An 18,457-nucleotide genomic window follows, 5' to 3' on the forward strand; every position below is an offset into this window, starting at 1 on the left:
CAATTCTAACAACTCTTGCAATAATTTTTTTTAAGGTCAGCAAAACTGTCCCCAAATGTATGGTAAGCAAACCAGAAATGACCGACTACCAAAGCTTACTTTCCAAAAACAATTGATTGCATACTCTCTTCCTCCCCCAAATACTTTTCCATCATTTTCTGAAATAACTGCTCATGTGCTGCTGGTTTTGGCAACCAGCAAGTCAGGGTCGGTGTCCAAATGCATGTCTAAATGACCATTTAATAACTGTCAAAATGACACAAAGCCATAAACGAATAGGCTACTTCCTCCCAAAACATTACATTAGTCGCCGTCTATGGGCATCAGCCCATCCGTTAAACTCAATCCAATCAAGGCTTTATGTAAAGTGTATTGATCAACTGTGGCAGCAAAATCTTGTTTCAGTCGTTTCTTTCCTACAGTGGTATCTGTACACCTGAAGACCGACAACTTGAAATTCAACGGCAGCACCACGGGTTGTGCAGAGATCCCCTTCCCCCTTCAAGTGAGCGGAAATATTTGTCTACCGACCAAATAATCAGCATGCAAGTCCATGCTCGGAGTCCTAATGAAAGAAATGTTACCTAAAATCTGTCACGGAACAAAAGAAGTTGTGTCTGGATTCCTGGTGTCGCCTTTTTGTCCAGGGCACAAAGATCTGGCGCCCAAAACCGTAATCCTTTAAAAGTAAATGTTTGAATGCAAACAGAGCCGAAGTTGTCGATTGTTTAATCTAAGATATAGTATTACACTGCTGTATTTAGTACCGTGCATGCACACAATGCAACAATATGCACTGCCATCTTTCACACTGCTCTGATTGTCTGAAATTAGGAAAACGCAACACGGGACAGGTTTTAAGTGCCATGGTTAAATATTTAAAGATACACAAACTAAGCCAAGCTGCACCTAGATAACAAAATGAGATGAGGTATTAAATTTCAAAAACATACTGAGAAAACCACTAAAGTGATTGCAATATTTTCTAACAACGAAATTCACCAAAAACTCATGCACAAACATCATTTACATTTTATCGCAGTGAGTTTAACATCAAACTTGAATCCCAAATTACAGAACATGAGACATCTCAGTAATAGTGAATTAACACTATTTAATGAGTTAAGCATATTATTGAAGTAATTGCAGAAGTGGACACATATTTCAGTCAAATTTGAAATGATTGTACTCACTAAATCCTTAAATAATTAACTTTCTATGCCAGTAAAATGCTTCTGTTTTTGAACCTTGGAGTAACTGAAACCTGAAAATGAATTTAATTCAGTGTTTGCTTGAAAACAGAAATTGTCTGGTCTAATATTTCACTTGTGACATATACCCATTGCCTATTCTGCAATTCAGATTTCTAAAAAGAATACTAATCTGATGGTGGTACAGTATCAGTTTTAGTGGTAAAATTTAAAAACCTCTTAAAACAAGAAACACTGGGTGAAACCGAACCAGAATCTGTCAAAACCCATAGTTTGTCGAGGTTTGACTTGCTTTCATTATTCATACAAGAGGGGCGATTTTAAACAGTGTAGTATTTCAATATTGCAACTCATGAAAAACAGCTGAAAACATTTTAATATGAGCCACAGAAATCAAAAAAGGGGTCAGGCATATACTGTTCACTTCCTTACAGGGGTGCAAGGACTCGACTCTCCAAGCCTGCGATTCGCAGCTTCCCTACAGATTTTCATTCCATTGAGTGTTTCAATTATCACAGCGCAGCAACTTTCCCCTCACACCATGAAAGACACTCTGGCTTACTGAAGGTCTTGCTCCATGTGAGAAGATCTACTTGACAGTTAAAGGGAGCTGGGGGTTGGGGGGGGGGGGGGCGGTGCTGTCAGACAAGTACTGGATAGTCAAATGAAATGACAGCTAATCTCACAAATGGGGGAAAAGACACGACAGACCATTTGCAAGGATCACTTTATTGCTCAGGGCCTTCAATGATGCTGCCCCCTAGGGGGAAAAATAAAGAATGCACTTCTCATTCAGTATTTTTCAGACTATATACTTAGTAGTCAAAGTGTATCTTTTTTGTTAAGTGTACATAATGATTAACAAGGATTTTCTAAACTGAAGGTATCATTTAGGTTCCCTAAAATGATGTGAAGAAGCTACGTGTTCAAAATGTTGGGGGGGTGGGGTGGTGTTAGTGATATAGGAGCCCACTCACAATACTCTTGCCCCACATCATGACACCCCTTCTTCACCCATGGGTTTAACTACATAATTTGGGGGGGGTTCTGGTTACCAAACAATACCAGCCAATGACTGCAATGTAAAACATATCTATTTCTCTGCTGAAATGAAATCTGAATATGGAAAAATCTAGTGGAAATGAACCAGACACATTTCTATTCAAGCTGTTCCCCGGAAAACAATTTACACACATTCTTAAAACATAAAACTTCACCTTTCCAGTTTTTACATTTACTTTGAGTGTCCATCATTTCTTTTTGACAGTACATAAAGCAACATCCAGACAATGTTAAGACAAATGAGCTCAAACGCATTCTTTCACCAAGGCCTGCATCTCTCATCAAAATGAAATAGCATTTAATGCAGTAAGAACATATTAGCAGTGTGTGGTAAATGTTCCCCATTTAAAAAAAGAACATGCATAAAACCAGCATAACACAGTCTTGGCCTCTAAACATCATTAAGTCTGTAATCCGACAGTTTTTCAAACATTATGGGTAGTTGGAAAAGACTTGACAGCAAATTATTCATTGTAAAAGTTTTAACCCCAAAACTAATTTTCTGTTGGCTTGCACGAGCAGAGGAAAAAAGTGTTTTTTAAGCAGGAGAAAAAGTTGGAGACCGGCCATTTTCCTTGCTTAGATTGACCATAACAGACATAAAAGCCTTGCACTTCAATTTTGTTATTTTGCAGTTCTTGAAACATAATCTCAACAGAAAATTGAGGAAGCATTTGTGATTTACATGGGGATGCTAATTCACACATTGAAATTGACCATTTATTTCTGAAGGGGGAGTTGGAGTATGTAAATCAGTGACCATTATCCTTGGTCTACGTGCACACAACTGATTTTTATTTAATCTAACGTGACACTTCACTAAAGCAGTGGTATTACCTTTACAAATAAACATTAATACAGCACACTTTTAAACTGGCCCAGATCTATTTAAAATAGATCAGGGAAGATTCCAGAATGCTACAGTTGGATAGATTCATTGCATATGATTATATGCTTGCTGTAGATATGTGATATTCAGTGACAAATCAAGGCCTGTGTTCATAGTGCAGTTCAGACTAGGACTGCTAATTTAGGACCTGTTTATCCTTGTAGTTTGATGATGGAAAAGGTGAGGATAAGTACAAGAACCTGATCATTAAAATGAATGTTTAATGAGAATGTGCCAATGGCTGTATCGAGTCTACATAACCAGATTTTTGAAACAAATAATTTTAGTGCCCCATCCTGGGACGGTGCAAACAAACAACCTATGAAAAGCCATCTTGGGCTCGCACCTTCTACCCAATAATGAACATATAAACAGGATAAACAGGGGAAAAAATGGGTCCCTGCCTCTAGACTGTAATCAGCAGAACCACGAGGGGATGATTTGCTTGGTGTAAGCACTTCTCTTCTTCCCTGCCAATCTCAACCTTAGTGCAATCTGCAAATCTGGCTCCTATCCTTTCACACGTCAACACTACTGAGCTCACCTACAGGAACAATGTAGATAAATAAGGGACACTTAAGAAATGACTTAAGTCTGACACACTAAAAGAGACTTGTATGCACTTCCTGTAGCCTGTAAGCACACTGTACTGACATTTATATGAGGGGGGGTTGGACTGCAGTTTATATTTCTCAGACTACCCACAGCTATGTGACATCATATTCTGTTTTATGTTTGTGGTGTGACCATAGCTAATTGGGATAATTTGAGAGTTACTGTAGAATACAAAAGAACCAGCGGCCCAATATGACATGCTCAGGGTTTTTGACATTCTTAACAAATATACAGTTGTCCTCTGTGACGGTCAGCTAGCTCACACCAAAATTCAGCCAATCAGATGTGACAAATGTCCCATAAATGACAATGACTGGAACAAAATGTAACTCTATATAATTTGGCTAATCCATACAATTCACAATAGCTAAAACGGAATGTTTGAATTTCAATTCATTCAGTTTAGAATTTCATGCATGTGATCCCCTGTATCATGAGCTTAAAGCTAGAATTCTACATTTGCAAAACTTTTGCACACCTGGGAATAAAGATGAACTGTTTAGATACATCTCTATGAGGTTTTAATTATTTGTGGCCCCTGTCAAACAAGTAAGAGAGAGCTCAAAATGGCCCGCATATTTTTTTCAAAGAGAAAAGCAAAAGGAACTAAATGGAATATTCAAACCTGGTAGACAGAGTCCGAACATTATAAAATCCAGGCTGGATAAGGAATTCCTCGGAATTTCGTGTCTCGGGGCGTTTAAAAAAGGAAGTGTATAATCCCCATGACTAGAACCCATCTAGAATAACTGTACCATGTGTCTCAGAGTTAGCTGACATATAAACACACTGATTAGATGGAAATTAGGTACAAATTCTCTTGGCACCAACATAAAGTATTTACAAAAATTCTGTCCAATAACCCTGGATGTTTATAAAAAAATAAAGAGAAAAGAAATAAGCATGTTTTTGTTTTATCTTTTATGAATGAAGTTTATAGGGTTAAGCAAATTAATTGGGTTGCTTCCATTCTGGGAGTTTTCAATGCTGACCATCTGTTATGTCTCCTATTCTTAAACAAATGTGTCAAATAAGAAAATGTCATAAACATGGCTGACATACATATTTTACGGGTTTGCTCCCGCTGGTAGTTTCAAAGACACACATCCCAGCCTTGTTGAAATAGTATCCTTGTACACAAATTTGGAAAGATTTGTTTAAACAGTTCAACCGACAAAACATTTGCTAACAACAAATCCCATGTCTTAGAGCTGTGAGCAGACAATTTTATATTCACAAAATGAACTTCAGGGAAGGGAGAATAACCATAACAATGACAAATAACGTAACTATTACAAATCTCAAAATGTTTTTTCACTGAGCGAAGAATGGCTCCTCAAACAAAGATGAGCAGCTTCAAGCATGACGCATCTCAGCCGTTTCAGAACTTGAGCGGAACTTCAAAGGGCGAAAAATTGTTTACAGTGCGTAGAGTAGCCCAACGTTTCCCCCCCTCTTCCCTTCACCGCCTCGCCTCGTTTGATAGCCTGCATATTTTGAGGCTGCCCTGCGCAGTTATCACCGGCACAGATGTGAGACAAACTCCTTTCTTCATTTGGTTCTCATTATTAACTCGGATGGAGTTAAATATTTGACCGAGGGAAAGGACCATATCATTGTTTTCAGATTTCCCTCTATGACTTAACTGAGCGCCATCTGCCAGCTTCCAAAATACCGCGTACCTCTTGGCGCCAGAACCGGCGCCTCGCTCTACGGCTACTATTCAAAAAACGTTTTAGGAAGTCTAGCGAGCGATGAAATATTGCATAAAACATGTTGGATTCCTTCTCTATGCAAAAACAAGTACTTCAAAATGACAATGGAAAAAAAGTTTAAAATGTAAAATATGTCTGTGTGTGTGAGTATGTGTGTGTCTATCTCAGATATAGATTAAACCCTCTCTAATGATAAAAATTGGTCAGAAAATACACCAATGACCTACTTATGACCTTAAATGCCTGGAATATCACCTCAGAGCAGACAGATGAACTTCCACAGGAATTTCAATTATGACCGTGATTAAGCTCAAGATTATACATACATTTTGAACTTTCTGTACTGCAGAATATCACATGAATGATAGTTCTCCACTGCATATAACATTGCACAGAGGGCCAAAATCTTTTCACTATGAAGCCAACAACCAACAACAGCCGAGAACAGAACCTCGTCTGTAAAGTTTTGAGAGTACAACCATCATGGAAAAATAAGAGGTTTTTGCCCAAACATGGATATGCAGTTTACACTTCTGTTGAATGGGTTAGCCTGAAATCAGGAGATAACGGCAAACGGAAAATGCTCAGTGCGATTCAGAATCTCTGATTTCTCAGCGATACACAAACACGTCAGTGGCCAAACGATGATAAACAAGAGCAACAAGTGTTCCGTTAAAAAACAAACACAGCCTCCGTTGCATGAATGCTTTCGTGACCCTAAACTTCTGGGAGACCTGAGGGAATTTTGTCAAAGCCCAAAGGCCCCCACCCCTGCAGTGCCAAGGCCGCCTGGTACAGACATGAACATTCTGCTCCACTGGAGTACCTCCAGTACAACAGTGCAGTAAGAACGAGAAATGCCCCCAGAAACAAAGAAAAACTTTGTGCAAACATTAAGGGAAAAAACAAAAGAAAAAAAAAACCACAGAAAGCCTGATCAGCTGTGTGCGATAAACAATGCGTTCCACTGGAAATGCGGGGATGAGCTAATGAAAGGTGAACGCTATCTCTGCGCTGCAACCCCTCTGACATTCATTCAGTCACAGTAGCTACTGAGAGAGCAAGCGAGAGAGCTAGAGTGAGAGAGCAAGCGAGAGAGAGAGAGAGGTAGTGAGTGAAAGAATTTTCAGTTATTTTTCAATTATTTAAACTCTGTCAGTGGTTATTGTCCTTATACAACTAAAGTCCCATTGAAGTCCTTATACAGCATCTCCAGTACTGAGACTCCCACTGTGAGTGATGCGCAGTGTAACGGTTGCTAGCCTATTACTGTACTCACCGTGCTGAATGTCCTTCATGTCCAGGTGCAAACTGGACATGAGGATGCCCACCGCTTGAGACCGCTTGTTATTCAGCAGCTTCACAACCTGGAAAGAGAGAGAGAGAGAGCGAGAGACAGCAAGGAAGAGAGAGAGAGAGAGAGAGAAAAAGAGTGAGATAGATATGCCAATAAATCATTTTGACAGAAGATATGATGAATCCGCTAACATGGAGTCAACAGAACCCTGATATTCTTTACAGAAATGGAAATAAAACCACCCCTGTATTTGATGGTTTAAAGCGGTTGATCACCTCACAGCAAACAGCTCTCTCTCTCAAAAGAAAAAAATGACACTTTCGGTCTTTTCCAAAGGAGCCCAGCATTATTAGCGGTAGTAATGGCAAATTGATTTTAGAAGGCTGACATCCCGGTTAATAAGTTACTCTCTACTTTGACATTCATCATGGTTTTTTTACGATGCGCTTATTAGAAGCAGATGCTGCTCCTGAGGTATCTACCCTTCCCGAAAAAGGCAGCATTACCGAAAGAGCGACACGCCAAAAACCGCGCTCAGCGGATATCCATTCACCACCAAGCAACAGATACGGGTTACAGCCGCGTAAGGCGACCGCTGCCCTCTGGGAATAGCCCACTGAACCCGTGTCTCCAGGCAACTGTGCATGTGTATCTACTGCCATTAGCCATACAGCTTTCGCAATGATATTCTCCGTGCTATTAGGGCAACACCACTGCTCCCTTGAAGTTCAGGATTAGATCTCCCGCTTGTCTGTTCCAGTTAAGACTGAGGGCAATTCGGTAGACACTGTGTTGCCCTCGGGCCACCAGCCTCAACAAACCAGACTGCAAAACTGTATAGCATAAATATTCTGTCTTGGCTAATAGAAACCATTTGGACATACGCTGGATTAAATTTCCTTTGTTTTACCCTTTATACAGAACCCAAGGCAAAGCAGACCCTCTTTTGACAGACAATTACGGAATCAGGAAAATGATAATTAAAAGGGGGGTTTTGAAAAAAAAAAAAAAAAAATCTGTGTATGATTAGAAATTAATAGCCTCCATTTCCCATCAGCAAACAGCTGTGGTGCTCCTCGACCCCCTCTCCTCCCCTTTCTCTGATTAAATAATTAGCTTTGCGGGGCTTTAAATACAGGCCAGAATGTCTGCTTCGAGAGGGGAAGTCCAGGTCACCTTACCGCAAGACTATAGTTTCATTTGTTCTTAACTCCAACCTAGAGAACAAAAAGCAATTCTTAAGACCATGTTTCCAGATTTTATCAAAAGCCCCGGACAATGGGCAGTTCTTCCCCTCAGTTGAGCTTTGGCTGGCACTCGGGTCTGGAAACATTTCTCGAAGCGAGCAGCAGTCTACTCCAGCCCAAAAACATTCCTCGGAATATAAACAGACGATCCAAGGAGCTCACCTTGTTCTACTCCAATGTGTCACAGTGAACTATGAACTACGGGGGTGAGAGGGAATGCATAAACAAACTCAACACGCTACACACCAACAAAAATAAATAAAGCGGGGCTCTGATGCTAGGAGAAAGAGTCACGTCACTTCTTTGACCATAACCCCCGAAGGCTCGGCTACAAGAGTGAAATTCCAGCAGATTGACGTCTACCCTGCGTCATCTACAGGTCGCAAAGATGCTCGCTTCAGTGGATGTGACATCAGAGGGGAACCAGAGCACAACAGAGTCAAATTTTTTCACTGGTACCACTTTTGATCGGTGTATATAAAAAACGATAGTTCTTGCTACTGTATGCAACAGCAGGGACTGAGATAGCCATGTTTACACGAGACGGCTTTTCGCACATTAGACGTTTAAAGGTTGAAATATTCATTATAATGTCAACCAAAAAAGAAATCAGTATTCCCAAATGGGGGCCAAAACATGTAATTCATTGAAAACACTAAAGACCTAATAATTTTGGGGAATTCATAGGAATCCTGGACTATTTCACAATGTCCATGAATAAATGAGAACTGATGGAATTGTTTTTATAATGTTCTGATTCAATTGTCAGAAAATGACTAGCCCATTTTATCCAATACTGCCAAGACTTAACCACAAATATTATACAACATGATAAAGCTAGTCACATGCAACCTTTTGTTTCAATGTTCTTTTTCAAATGCTTTGTAAGCATTTTAGAGTGTGCTATTATTACTGTGTACAAAATGCTTGCCAAAAGCAACCTTGGAGGGTAAAAAATACAAATTTAAAATACTTTAAGATCGTAAATACCCACATAATGACATACTGCACAAACATACATACAAATAGATGAACCATGCTTCTCTTATCTTTAACAATTTACATAGGTTTGATTTGAAAAAGCAACCAAAACATGTAAGCCTTACCACAAAAACTCAAATTAAAGATATGGCTAGTATAATTAAACAACAAAATTAAAAAAAGCTTAATTTCTCAAGAAAAAAAAAAAAGGTTTCTGAGGAACCTCAAGCAATTATAGGGAAAAAAAGGATTCCAATTATTTCAATCAGTAGCTGTCTGAGGTAATGTTTTAAACATGGACCACAGAATGCATTTCAATAGGTCAGTGGCACATCAAAGGTGAGATTCCTTAGCCAACGATTTGGAGGTCAATTGTTGCAACAACTGGATTACCGAAACACTTTATTGGGAAACTTAAACTGCTTCCAGATTGGATTTAAAAACAATCATCCCAGAAGTGATAGAACATGTGTCAATTTGAGACCAAACATTATAAAAAATAGCACACCTCTAATGACTATATGATTATATTCTTTGATAGATTATATTCACATAGGTTAATTTTCCATTTAAGCTAGTTTAATTTCAAATGGAATTCCTGTCCAACAAAATGAATTAAATTTTGTAGCCCCATCATAAACTGAAAATATACAACTGTCGGTTACATGTGTCAAACAGACTGTTACAGCGAAACCTGATTTAAAATGCACATGTGGCACAGTTTCAGCAAAAGGCTGGAGAAAAACTGCAAAATATGTGCAGAAAAAAAGTCTAAATAAAATAAATGGGTTTTGGTTTTCAAAACCAGAACCCAGTAACTGCAATAAATCTCTGCGTCAGCAGCAGAATCACTGAATTGGCAGAGAACGTGGAGACACGTCTTTAAGAGCGAAGAATACATGATTTAAAACACAAATCATATAACCCCGATGTCTCCTCATTCCTTTAAAGTCTGAGCTAGCAGAAGCAGACACCCATTATGGGCCCTCCTTGGCAAATCCACAGACTTGTAAATGAACACTGACTACATTTACAAGCACAGTTCACTGTGATTGGATCATTGTGGCATTCCCATCACATACACTTGGAATTTCTACTTGCAATATTCTGTCTACACAGGTACATGCTAAGTGTATTACTCATCTCCTGTAAATAGAGAGTACTCACAATCCCAATACAAGATAACATCAGTTTTGGCACAGCATGTAATTGCTTGAGATGTCCGCCACCACACGCACAGATAGGAAGCAAGTCAGGATTATGACTTTAATTTTAATCATTTTTAATTATTCTTTAAAAAAAACTAACTGCTGAAAATAAATTCTCAGTCTAAAACACATCTTAAAAGATAGGAGCTTGAACAAAATGGCATTGCCTTGCTATATCTCCCAACCAATGCACCTTCATAACATACCAAAAGTTTGAGAAATGGTCAAAGCAAAGACTGGAGAGACAGAATAACTAGCTCAAGCGTGTCCAACCCTGGAGCTGGAGTGAGACTGGGTCTGCTGGCTTTCATTGTTACGCAGCACTTAATTGATCAATTTCAGCAGTTGATTACACCCCAGCCGGTTAGTTGGATCTAAACCAGTTTCTGATTTTTAGATGAAAACAAAACCAGGAGACCTTCTGGCCATCCCGGACTAGGGCTGGCAACCCCTGCAATTGCCTGTTTTGATTCAACAATGTCTGAAGACCTTTATTGCAAATAATCAATTTACATTCCTCATAAGAGGAATGGCTTTCACATGGCAAACATTAATTTAGAAGACATTTTTAGATTATGATGAGCACTGTACTTTTTTAAAAAAATCATGGCACCCAAAATACTATGTTTCTGGACTTGACCAACAACTTTTTTTTTTTTTAAACTAAAAACAATGAGCTGCTGACACTAGTTGCACAAGTAAGAGAACGTTATGATTGTGAGCCTGCACACACCTCACCTAAAGTTTTGGTTCACTTCAACCGTGCATCATCTCTTATGTTGCCTCCCATACACCAAAAAAACCTCCCTTCTTGATATAAATTCAAAGAAAATTTGTTCTCCACCAGGAAACAGGCAGAAAAATAAACAAAACATTTTTGAAGAGAGTAATGTGGCACAAATGTTATGGCCGGACTGCCTGCAGCAGTAGTGCACTGCTGAGCATCTTTGATCATCTTTATTCAGAATCCAACCAGAACGCGGTGCAGCTGGGGCCACTGAACAAAAAAAGAGAAATAATAATAAAATAACGGGGAGGGAAATTTGGAACAATTCATTCAACATCATCCAAGGAAGCTTAAAGGCTCAACTTGCATATTTTAAGATGAACAAATGGACAGAGACTTACACAGGGGACGGCATCGAGTGCGGGGTCAGACCACATGAAAGACCAAACGGAAAGACGATTACGTGAGACACACGCTGCAGGGTTAACCGGCATCGCTCTCTTCTGTGGTGACCAGCGAGGTCAAATGTCACTCTCTCTTTCATGACTTCGGAAAAATTAATTTGGGCAACAAATCAACCAGAGTACCATACCTGCACCGCCCCCGCCCCCGACCCCCTCCCCCCAAACATCTCAGGCTGCTTCCTACGCCAGACAAGACCTCCCAGGATCATCGAAAACACTAAGAGATGTCAACCATCGCTTTTGTTGCTTGGAAACCATACCGTCCATGATGACAGAGGAAGGGTTCATTTTTTCCCCTCAGACTAACAGCAGGTGTCAACGTGTCCACGTAGGATCCAACAATCCTCAAAGTAGCACAGTAAAAGGTTAAGATAAGCTATTCGGTCTCCGCTGATGGCCTGATGGCTCCAAATGAGGTGATGTATGGAGAGCCTGCATCCTGGCATACAGACACCCCACCCCCTCCAAGCAGAACCATCTGGGAGAGGTCAGATATGGCTGTGCGCTCCACTACGTGGAGGGTCTGACAGGGCCACCTCAGATCTGGATCTGGGGCGAGGGCGATCCATCTCCCATGGACAGAAGCCCTATGCTGGGCCCACATCCTGCAAGCCCTGTGTGTCTCCAGAGAAGGCACGTGTTACTGTGCATTACACAACAATTCAAACAGCAGCAGCTCGAAGAATAGGACTAAAGGGCACCTTTAAAGCCTTTTATAACTTCAGCTAGATGACTTTAAAAAAGTTACATTAGAAAGATATATTTCTCCAGTAATTAAGAATCTTTGAACAAAAATGGCCACCTAGATGTTCATACCAACCACAGGCCCGTGAACCATGAGAAAATCGTTCAATCGACTGCGAGGTCATTTGTGATTAATTGCTTGCGTCCAAAGATTTTTTTTTTTTTTACCACTTTCTACATTCCTAGAATGGACTTGTTGTGCTTCACTTTTTATGTAAACTTATCATCTTACAAACCCTCAGACAATTCCAACACTAATAGTGTTTATTCCGATACAATTTGTGAGTTTACTACATCTGGAGAAGATTATCAGGAACAAATCAAGTAGTGGTTCCAAAGGCAGTGAAGAAAATGCACTCCAGGATAGTTTGATGCTTGCATTTCCAAGATCAGCCGGGCTAAAGCAAACAACTTGGATTATTTATGCCCTGGCTAAGCCATCACACTATGTGAATTCCATTGAAGTTTTGCTAATATCATGATTGATGTGCAACAGAAGAATGTTCTCTGTTGACCGCAGGTGGTGGCGATTCTAAGAGAAGTGAGCTCACCTGTTTCCCCTTTGATTTTGTGATGGTGTCAGACAAAGGCTTTTTCTTCTCCTTCACCGCAGTTTTTGAGAAAAGATCGACAAACTCCTCAAAGTCCAGGGGTGGCTCCTCAATCTTCTCCCAAACCAAGGGGCCAGCCACTTCCCTTGGGGAGGGGAAGGAGGAAGAGGAGAGACTTTAGCTCATCATACAATAATTGTTCTGTAATAAAACTAATATAGGTGCATTGGAACCATAAAGCAAACCATCCCCTGCTTCCACCCAACATCTGAACATTGGTCCAACATCCAAAAAACAGGAATATCAATGCATATTGATGCCATTACATTTCAAGGCACTCAAGTAAGCAGCCCCTACATAATTCACTTCTAAACATTGATCTTGTTTCATGCTTCGACAATCTCCATTTATCAGACAACTTGGCACTTCAAATTTCATGGTAAAACACAAACCGGTGTGTATCAGGGGTTTGGTTAGGCTGGTTTCAGCCAGGGGCGACCACACTCGCTGCCTGGCAGCTGTTTCAACTCAAACAGTGGCTTTCCGCATTCAGCACGACATCTTTCTTTCATTTTACTGTGAATAGTTAGTCAAGAGTAATTCCTGGCATCTTAAGCTAAATGTACCATGCACCTACAGGCCTGTGTAAAGTTGGGAAATTGGAAAGAAGAAAGATTAGATTTCTGTTTGTGGGGTAATGGCATTGATGGGGAGATGTAGTTGTGAACACACATACATACATGCGTCTCACACTACGAATACCACACAGCTTCAAACATTTACTTTTTAGCATGCAGCTGTATCCTGGTCCAGTACAAGGGCTTCATGGGTCGTGGAGGTTCGACGACTCCTTTCCGGGCCGCCTTCTCATGCGCCATGCCCAGGGCGTAGAGTCCCAACGGCAGGGGGGGTGGGAGAGCTCCCAATATACAGGGTACAGAGGGGCCACCAGCCCCTGGAGGGGGAGGTGGGGGTGGTGGAGGTCCCCCAATGCCAGGGGGTGGAGGCGGACCCATTCCAGGAAGAGGAGGGGGCGGAGGCGGGCCTGGCCCTTGTCCTGGCAAAGGAGGAGGTGGAGGAGGGGGTATGGCACAGCCTGGTAAGGGCGGAGGAGGTGGGGGAACACCCATTCCTGGTAAAGGAGGTGGGGGCGGGGGCATGGCAGAGCCAGGGAGAGGGGGTGGTGGAGGTGGTGGTGGCATTGCACCGCCAGGTAGGGGAGGGGGTGGGGGCGGACCCACAAATCCGGGCAAAGGAGGGGGCGGGGGTGGGGCTACAAATCCTGGAAGGGGAGGAGGGGGTGGTGGTGGGGGAGGGGGCACAGGTACGCCAGGCAGTGGGGGGGGAGGCGGCGGGGGTGGGGGCTGAATCCCACTCTGTTGCTGCTGTTGCTGGCATTTACAAACAAACCCCTGGCTTGCCTTAGGGGACATGGGCACAGCTGGCTCTGGGAGGGTCCCAGGGGTGGGGCAGGGGGCGCGGGGCGGGGGAAGCACTTCCCCGTCTACGCTGGGCACGGAGGGAGGGGCTGACGTTGGCGTTTGATCCGGTAAAGGCACTTTAAATTTAAAGCTCTCGTCCACGGGCGACGTCTGCACTGACTTGGCCTCTAGGCTGCTCGGTGCCAGCCCCTCAGTCTGCAGGTCTACATCACAGAAATCCTTCAGCGCCACCTCTTCACTTCCACACTCCTGGTCCTTAGTGCAAACATCCTTCTCCACAGACGGGTACTGATTCTCCAGCTCCGCGATTTTGGTCCTTAGATCCTCGATAGTCTGCTCCAGCTGCTGAATCACATTGACGTGCTCGTCCTTCAACTTCACCGTTTTCAACACCGATTCCTCCTGAGGAGAGACGGGGAAGAGAAAGACACTTGGTGGTACTGTTCACACACTCACTGGAAGCTCGATGGGCCTTCAAGTCATAACAAGCCAAAGAAAGAACACATCTTATAGGGTTATTCTATGCCTTTACCTCCTGTGGAGAAGTAGGGAATGGAGAGACACAGGCATGGTTATGCTCTTCAAGCACTAACGACACATAGCCTTTAAGCAATAATGGCTAAAATAACATATCTAATTGTATTATAGTATGGTATGTCTGAGGGGTTTGGTCCAAACAAGGCCTTTCTTTATGGCTGCAAGAAACATGCACACTTTCAAAAGAACAACAAAGTATTGAGATTGAAGGGGGAAGAAGAAGAAAAGAAAAAAAAAAAAAAAAAAAACTTAAGGATGAGCCGCTTATGAGTCTACAGGCAGTCCACAATACAAATTCATTACACACAAAGGTGGTGATGTACCACAGCTCCAGAAAAGGAAACCAGCCCAGGGGCGACAGTATATAAGTAACCGAGCTATACGAGAGAAGTCGAGGAAGTTCAAAAGTCTAGACTGCCGGGTTTTAGCGATGGCTCCTTGTGGGGAACCGAAGTTCCAGCCTTAAGTGCCGTCCTACAGTGATGAAGGCAGCAGAGAGCGTCAAAGCAGCCAGACGATGCGGCTGCTGACGGGGTTTTCGGCAGTTACAGTACAGTGTTGTGGGTGCACAGTCACAACTGCAATAGATTTTTTTTTAAAAATCTGCCTTCGTTTTGGCTGAATGATGGCCAGGATGCCATTACAGACCCTCACGGCAGACAATTTCCTTCTGTACACAAACAGAGGAGTCTTACTGCTGATGTATGTACCTGATATGATCTCACCGTTTGAACTGTATGAAACAGATTCTTCCACCCCCCGCCCCTCCCCATTTCTACTGCTTAGTTCTCAGCTTCATCTTCTTCAGTACAAAAGGATTCAATAAAAACATGAAAAAGGACATAGACTGAATTGAACCAAATCAAAGTGAGACAATTATCAATTTAATGAATCAAAACAGAATCTTATAAATAAATATTATTTTTCCCCCACTGCAGGCATATTTAATGCCAGCATATTCAATTTCCTGCAACTGACGAGGATTCCTTGCAGGATAGTTTTCCTACAAAATAACCAAGACAAAAACGTCCCATTTGATGACAAAGTGGCAACCCATTAGTATATCAATTATATTAATGACAAATTAAAAATGTTTTAAATATTTTTTGTTTTAGATTTTAATGGATTTTTCACAATGTTATCTAACTGCTAATATTACCTTTTAATTATGAACAGCTTCAAGGAAATTAAATCCAATAAGAACAGGATGACAATTTGGAAACGCTTTACAATAAGGTCATATGAATTCGCATTAAGTACTGTAGTTGTTAATGATGAATTAATGATGTACAAATACATCAATTAAACAATAAATTAACTTCATTAGTGGTTAATGAATACATTAACTACGGTATTAGATACATGATTATTTATACATTCATAAAACATAGGATAAACATAATTAGTTATGCATTAACAAATACGTTAACTGTTTTTTATTCCAATATGAATTGGTATTAAATAATGTAGTCATTAACAAGAATTAAAAATACAAATTCATTAAAAAAGCTGTACAGACTAACTGTTCAGTAGTTAGTAGTTAACAACTACATTTGCTATTGCCAATTCACGTGACCTTAATTATAAAGTGTCGCTGACATTTTTAGTTAAGACACAGTGGGATCTCAAATGTTATTGCCAAGAGTTAAATAAGGAGTAAAGTCCCAAATGATTGTAATCACACTATTAATAACTATGATTTCTCATTTCAGTTTAAAATCTCCCATAGACATTATACTACAACAAACTGTAGAATTCTAGAACTTTTGACACCAAAAGACATCAATGCCCAGTCTACTGTATGGAATGCAGTAGCCAGTTCATACTGAATTGAACCGAGTGGCTACATTCATAAAGTAAGCTCGTGCTGCCCCCTAATGGGGAAATTACACCATAATCTTTACGTAAAGACTTTCAATCAAGTCAGGGAGAGACCATCTCTGCAAAATGTACAGCGTACCAGTAAGAAATCAGCTACACCGGAAATGCATATTGCTTTGACAAAGTCATATTGACTGCTAAAATCACTCCTTTGTTACAGTAATGAGCCAAACAGACAAGAACCAAACTTTGATTGTCAGCGCAGATTCTGTCTATCTGCTTAACATGGTGGCACATAACTGATCATACTGCTGCCCGGGCAGAGCAGTTTTCAAGCAACAGGACCACGCTTGCCTCATAAAAGAAGAGCTATTCCTGATAAGTTGTGAGTTTGTGCTCTGCCTGCACCACCTGCGCATGTAATGCAGTCCTCTGGAGCAGGAACTGCGCAGCTTTAACTGCAGGAATGCAGAGTGAAACAAAGCAGCTGCAGGCTGCACTCATTTGAGAGGACACGAATGCCAAGTCCATACTTCTCCAAAATTGACAAAGAATGCTGAAGCATTAGGAACAGGCCCTACAAATGGGAATTAGCCAATCAAATATTGGGGCTAAATATATAAAGGGTATAGACAGAACAAACACCACCCATGTGCTACCATTTAATAATAATGTATATAATCTTTTAAGCTGAAGGGGGAAAAACTTTTTTCAATGTCTTTCTTTTCATCAGAGGAGCCGAACCATGAGGGTAATATTTACTGTAAGGACTAGCAGTACATCATCTTCTCCACAAGAGGACGGTATTTCCAACAAATAAAGGTCTTTTCCATTTGCACTTTCACTTGCTGCCTTTGTAAGTGTGTTTCAAAAAGGTGCAAAAACATTTGTTTCCCCTCACTACTCAAAGGACAATCATCTTCCTCCCGGTGGAATGTAAATACACCTGTAAGTGTCCGGCTTCCTCTCACATGCACACTGTTTACCTGCAGCTCATATACTCTGTCTTTATGCTGTTTCTTCAGTCCCAGGATGAGCGATTGATGCTCTGAAAAGAACAAAAAATGAGAAAGAAAGAATGTCAAATTCAGTACATAACACGCAGCTTTTATGGAGGACCAGTACCCTGTACCAAATTGGCATTCTGGTTACTCATCTAGCTTTCATAAATGGCATTCCAGCATGTTTCAGCTCAACTGGAAAATGCACGTATTCATAATTCATATGGCAAAGCCTGGTTGGTTTAACATTCGAAAGCATTAGGAATGGAGAAGACGCAGGACCTGCAGTGATGAAACTGCAGGTAAACTTTTCTAAATGTTAGAAATTCAAAAACAAAATGCTTCAGCCACATCCCTAAAACAATCAATTTTAACGGTGAAGTAAAATGTATGTTATATAGAGGGAACAGGCTTAAAACGCATCCTGGAAATTGGACAAAGCTAAGCCATGGATACTGAAACAAATCAAATGAAACCTCACAGGCTTTCACCTAAAGGGAAAGCACAGGTTTTCTTAGAGGGAATGGACGGGAAAGTTCTGGAGATAAGCAGTGCTGAGAATCTCAATGCGCCAATGTAGCGAGCAGGCAGTGACTCATTCCATGTTGCTGGGCAACCCTGCTCCTTATAGTCAGTGTAAATACAAACACACAAAGGCGTGCACAGATGCACCCAAGAACATCAAATTAATCAAATTATGTAAAAATGCTGCGATTACTGTAAGACTAGAGAAAAATAAAATGAACATTTTTCAGTGAAGTTCTGTCTTCAAATTGAGAACAATAATTGCGTACATACAAATCGCAAAACGGACAACAACAAGTATAATAATACTCACCGTCCTCATCCTCTAGAGATGCGTTATTGCATGAAGTAAAGAAGAAAAGCACACTTTAAAAACAACCCCATCTATGTCGTCTTTGCCTCTGAAACGCCAAGTTTACA

At 41.0% G+C, this 18,457-nt stretch overlaps 1 protein-coding gene across 1 annotated transcript in view; it reads right to left on the reverse strand.

Annotated features, from left to right (window-relative positions):
* fmn2b (formin 2b) overlaps nt 1-18,457 on the reverse strand; it is a 63,619-nt gene that overhangs the window by 30,795 nt on the left and 14,367 nt on the right. The window contains exons 5-8 of the mRNA XM_064325179.1: nt 17,498-17,559; nt 13,495-14,555; nt 12,712-12,856; nt 6,772-6,859 (exon numbers count right to left, since the gene is read on the reverse strand). Coding sequence (XP_064181249.1) covers nt 6,772-6,859; nt 12,712-12,856; nt 13,495-14,555; nt 17,498-17,559 — 1,356 coding nt within the window. The remainder of the gene's footprint in view (nt 1-6,771; nt 6,860-12,711; nt 12,857-13,494; nt 14,556-17,497; nt 17,560-18,457) is intronic.

The sequence above is a fragment of the Anguilla rostrata genome, chromosome 2 (assembly GCF_018555375.3).
Source record: "Anguilla rostrata isolate EN2019 chromosome 2, ASM1855537v3, whole genome shotgun sequence".
Lineage (NCBI taxonomy): Eukaryota > Metazoa > Chordata > Actinopteri > Anguilliformes > Anguillidae > Anguilla > Anguilla rostrata.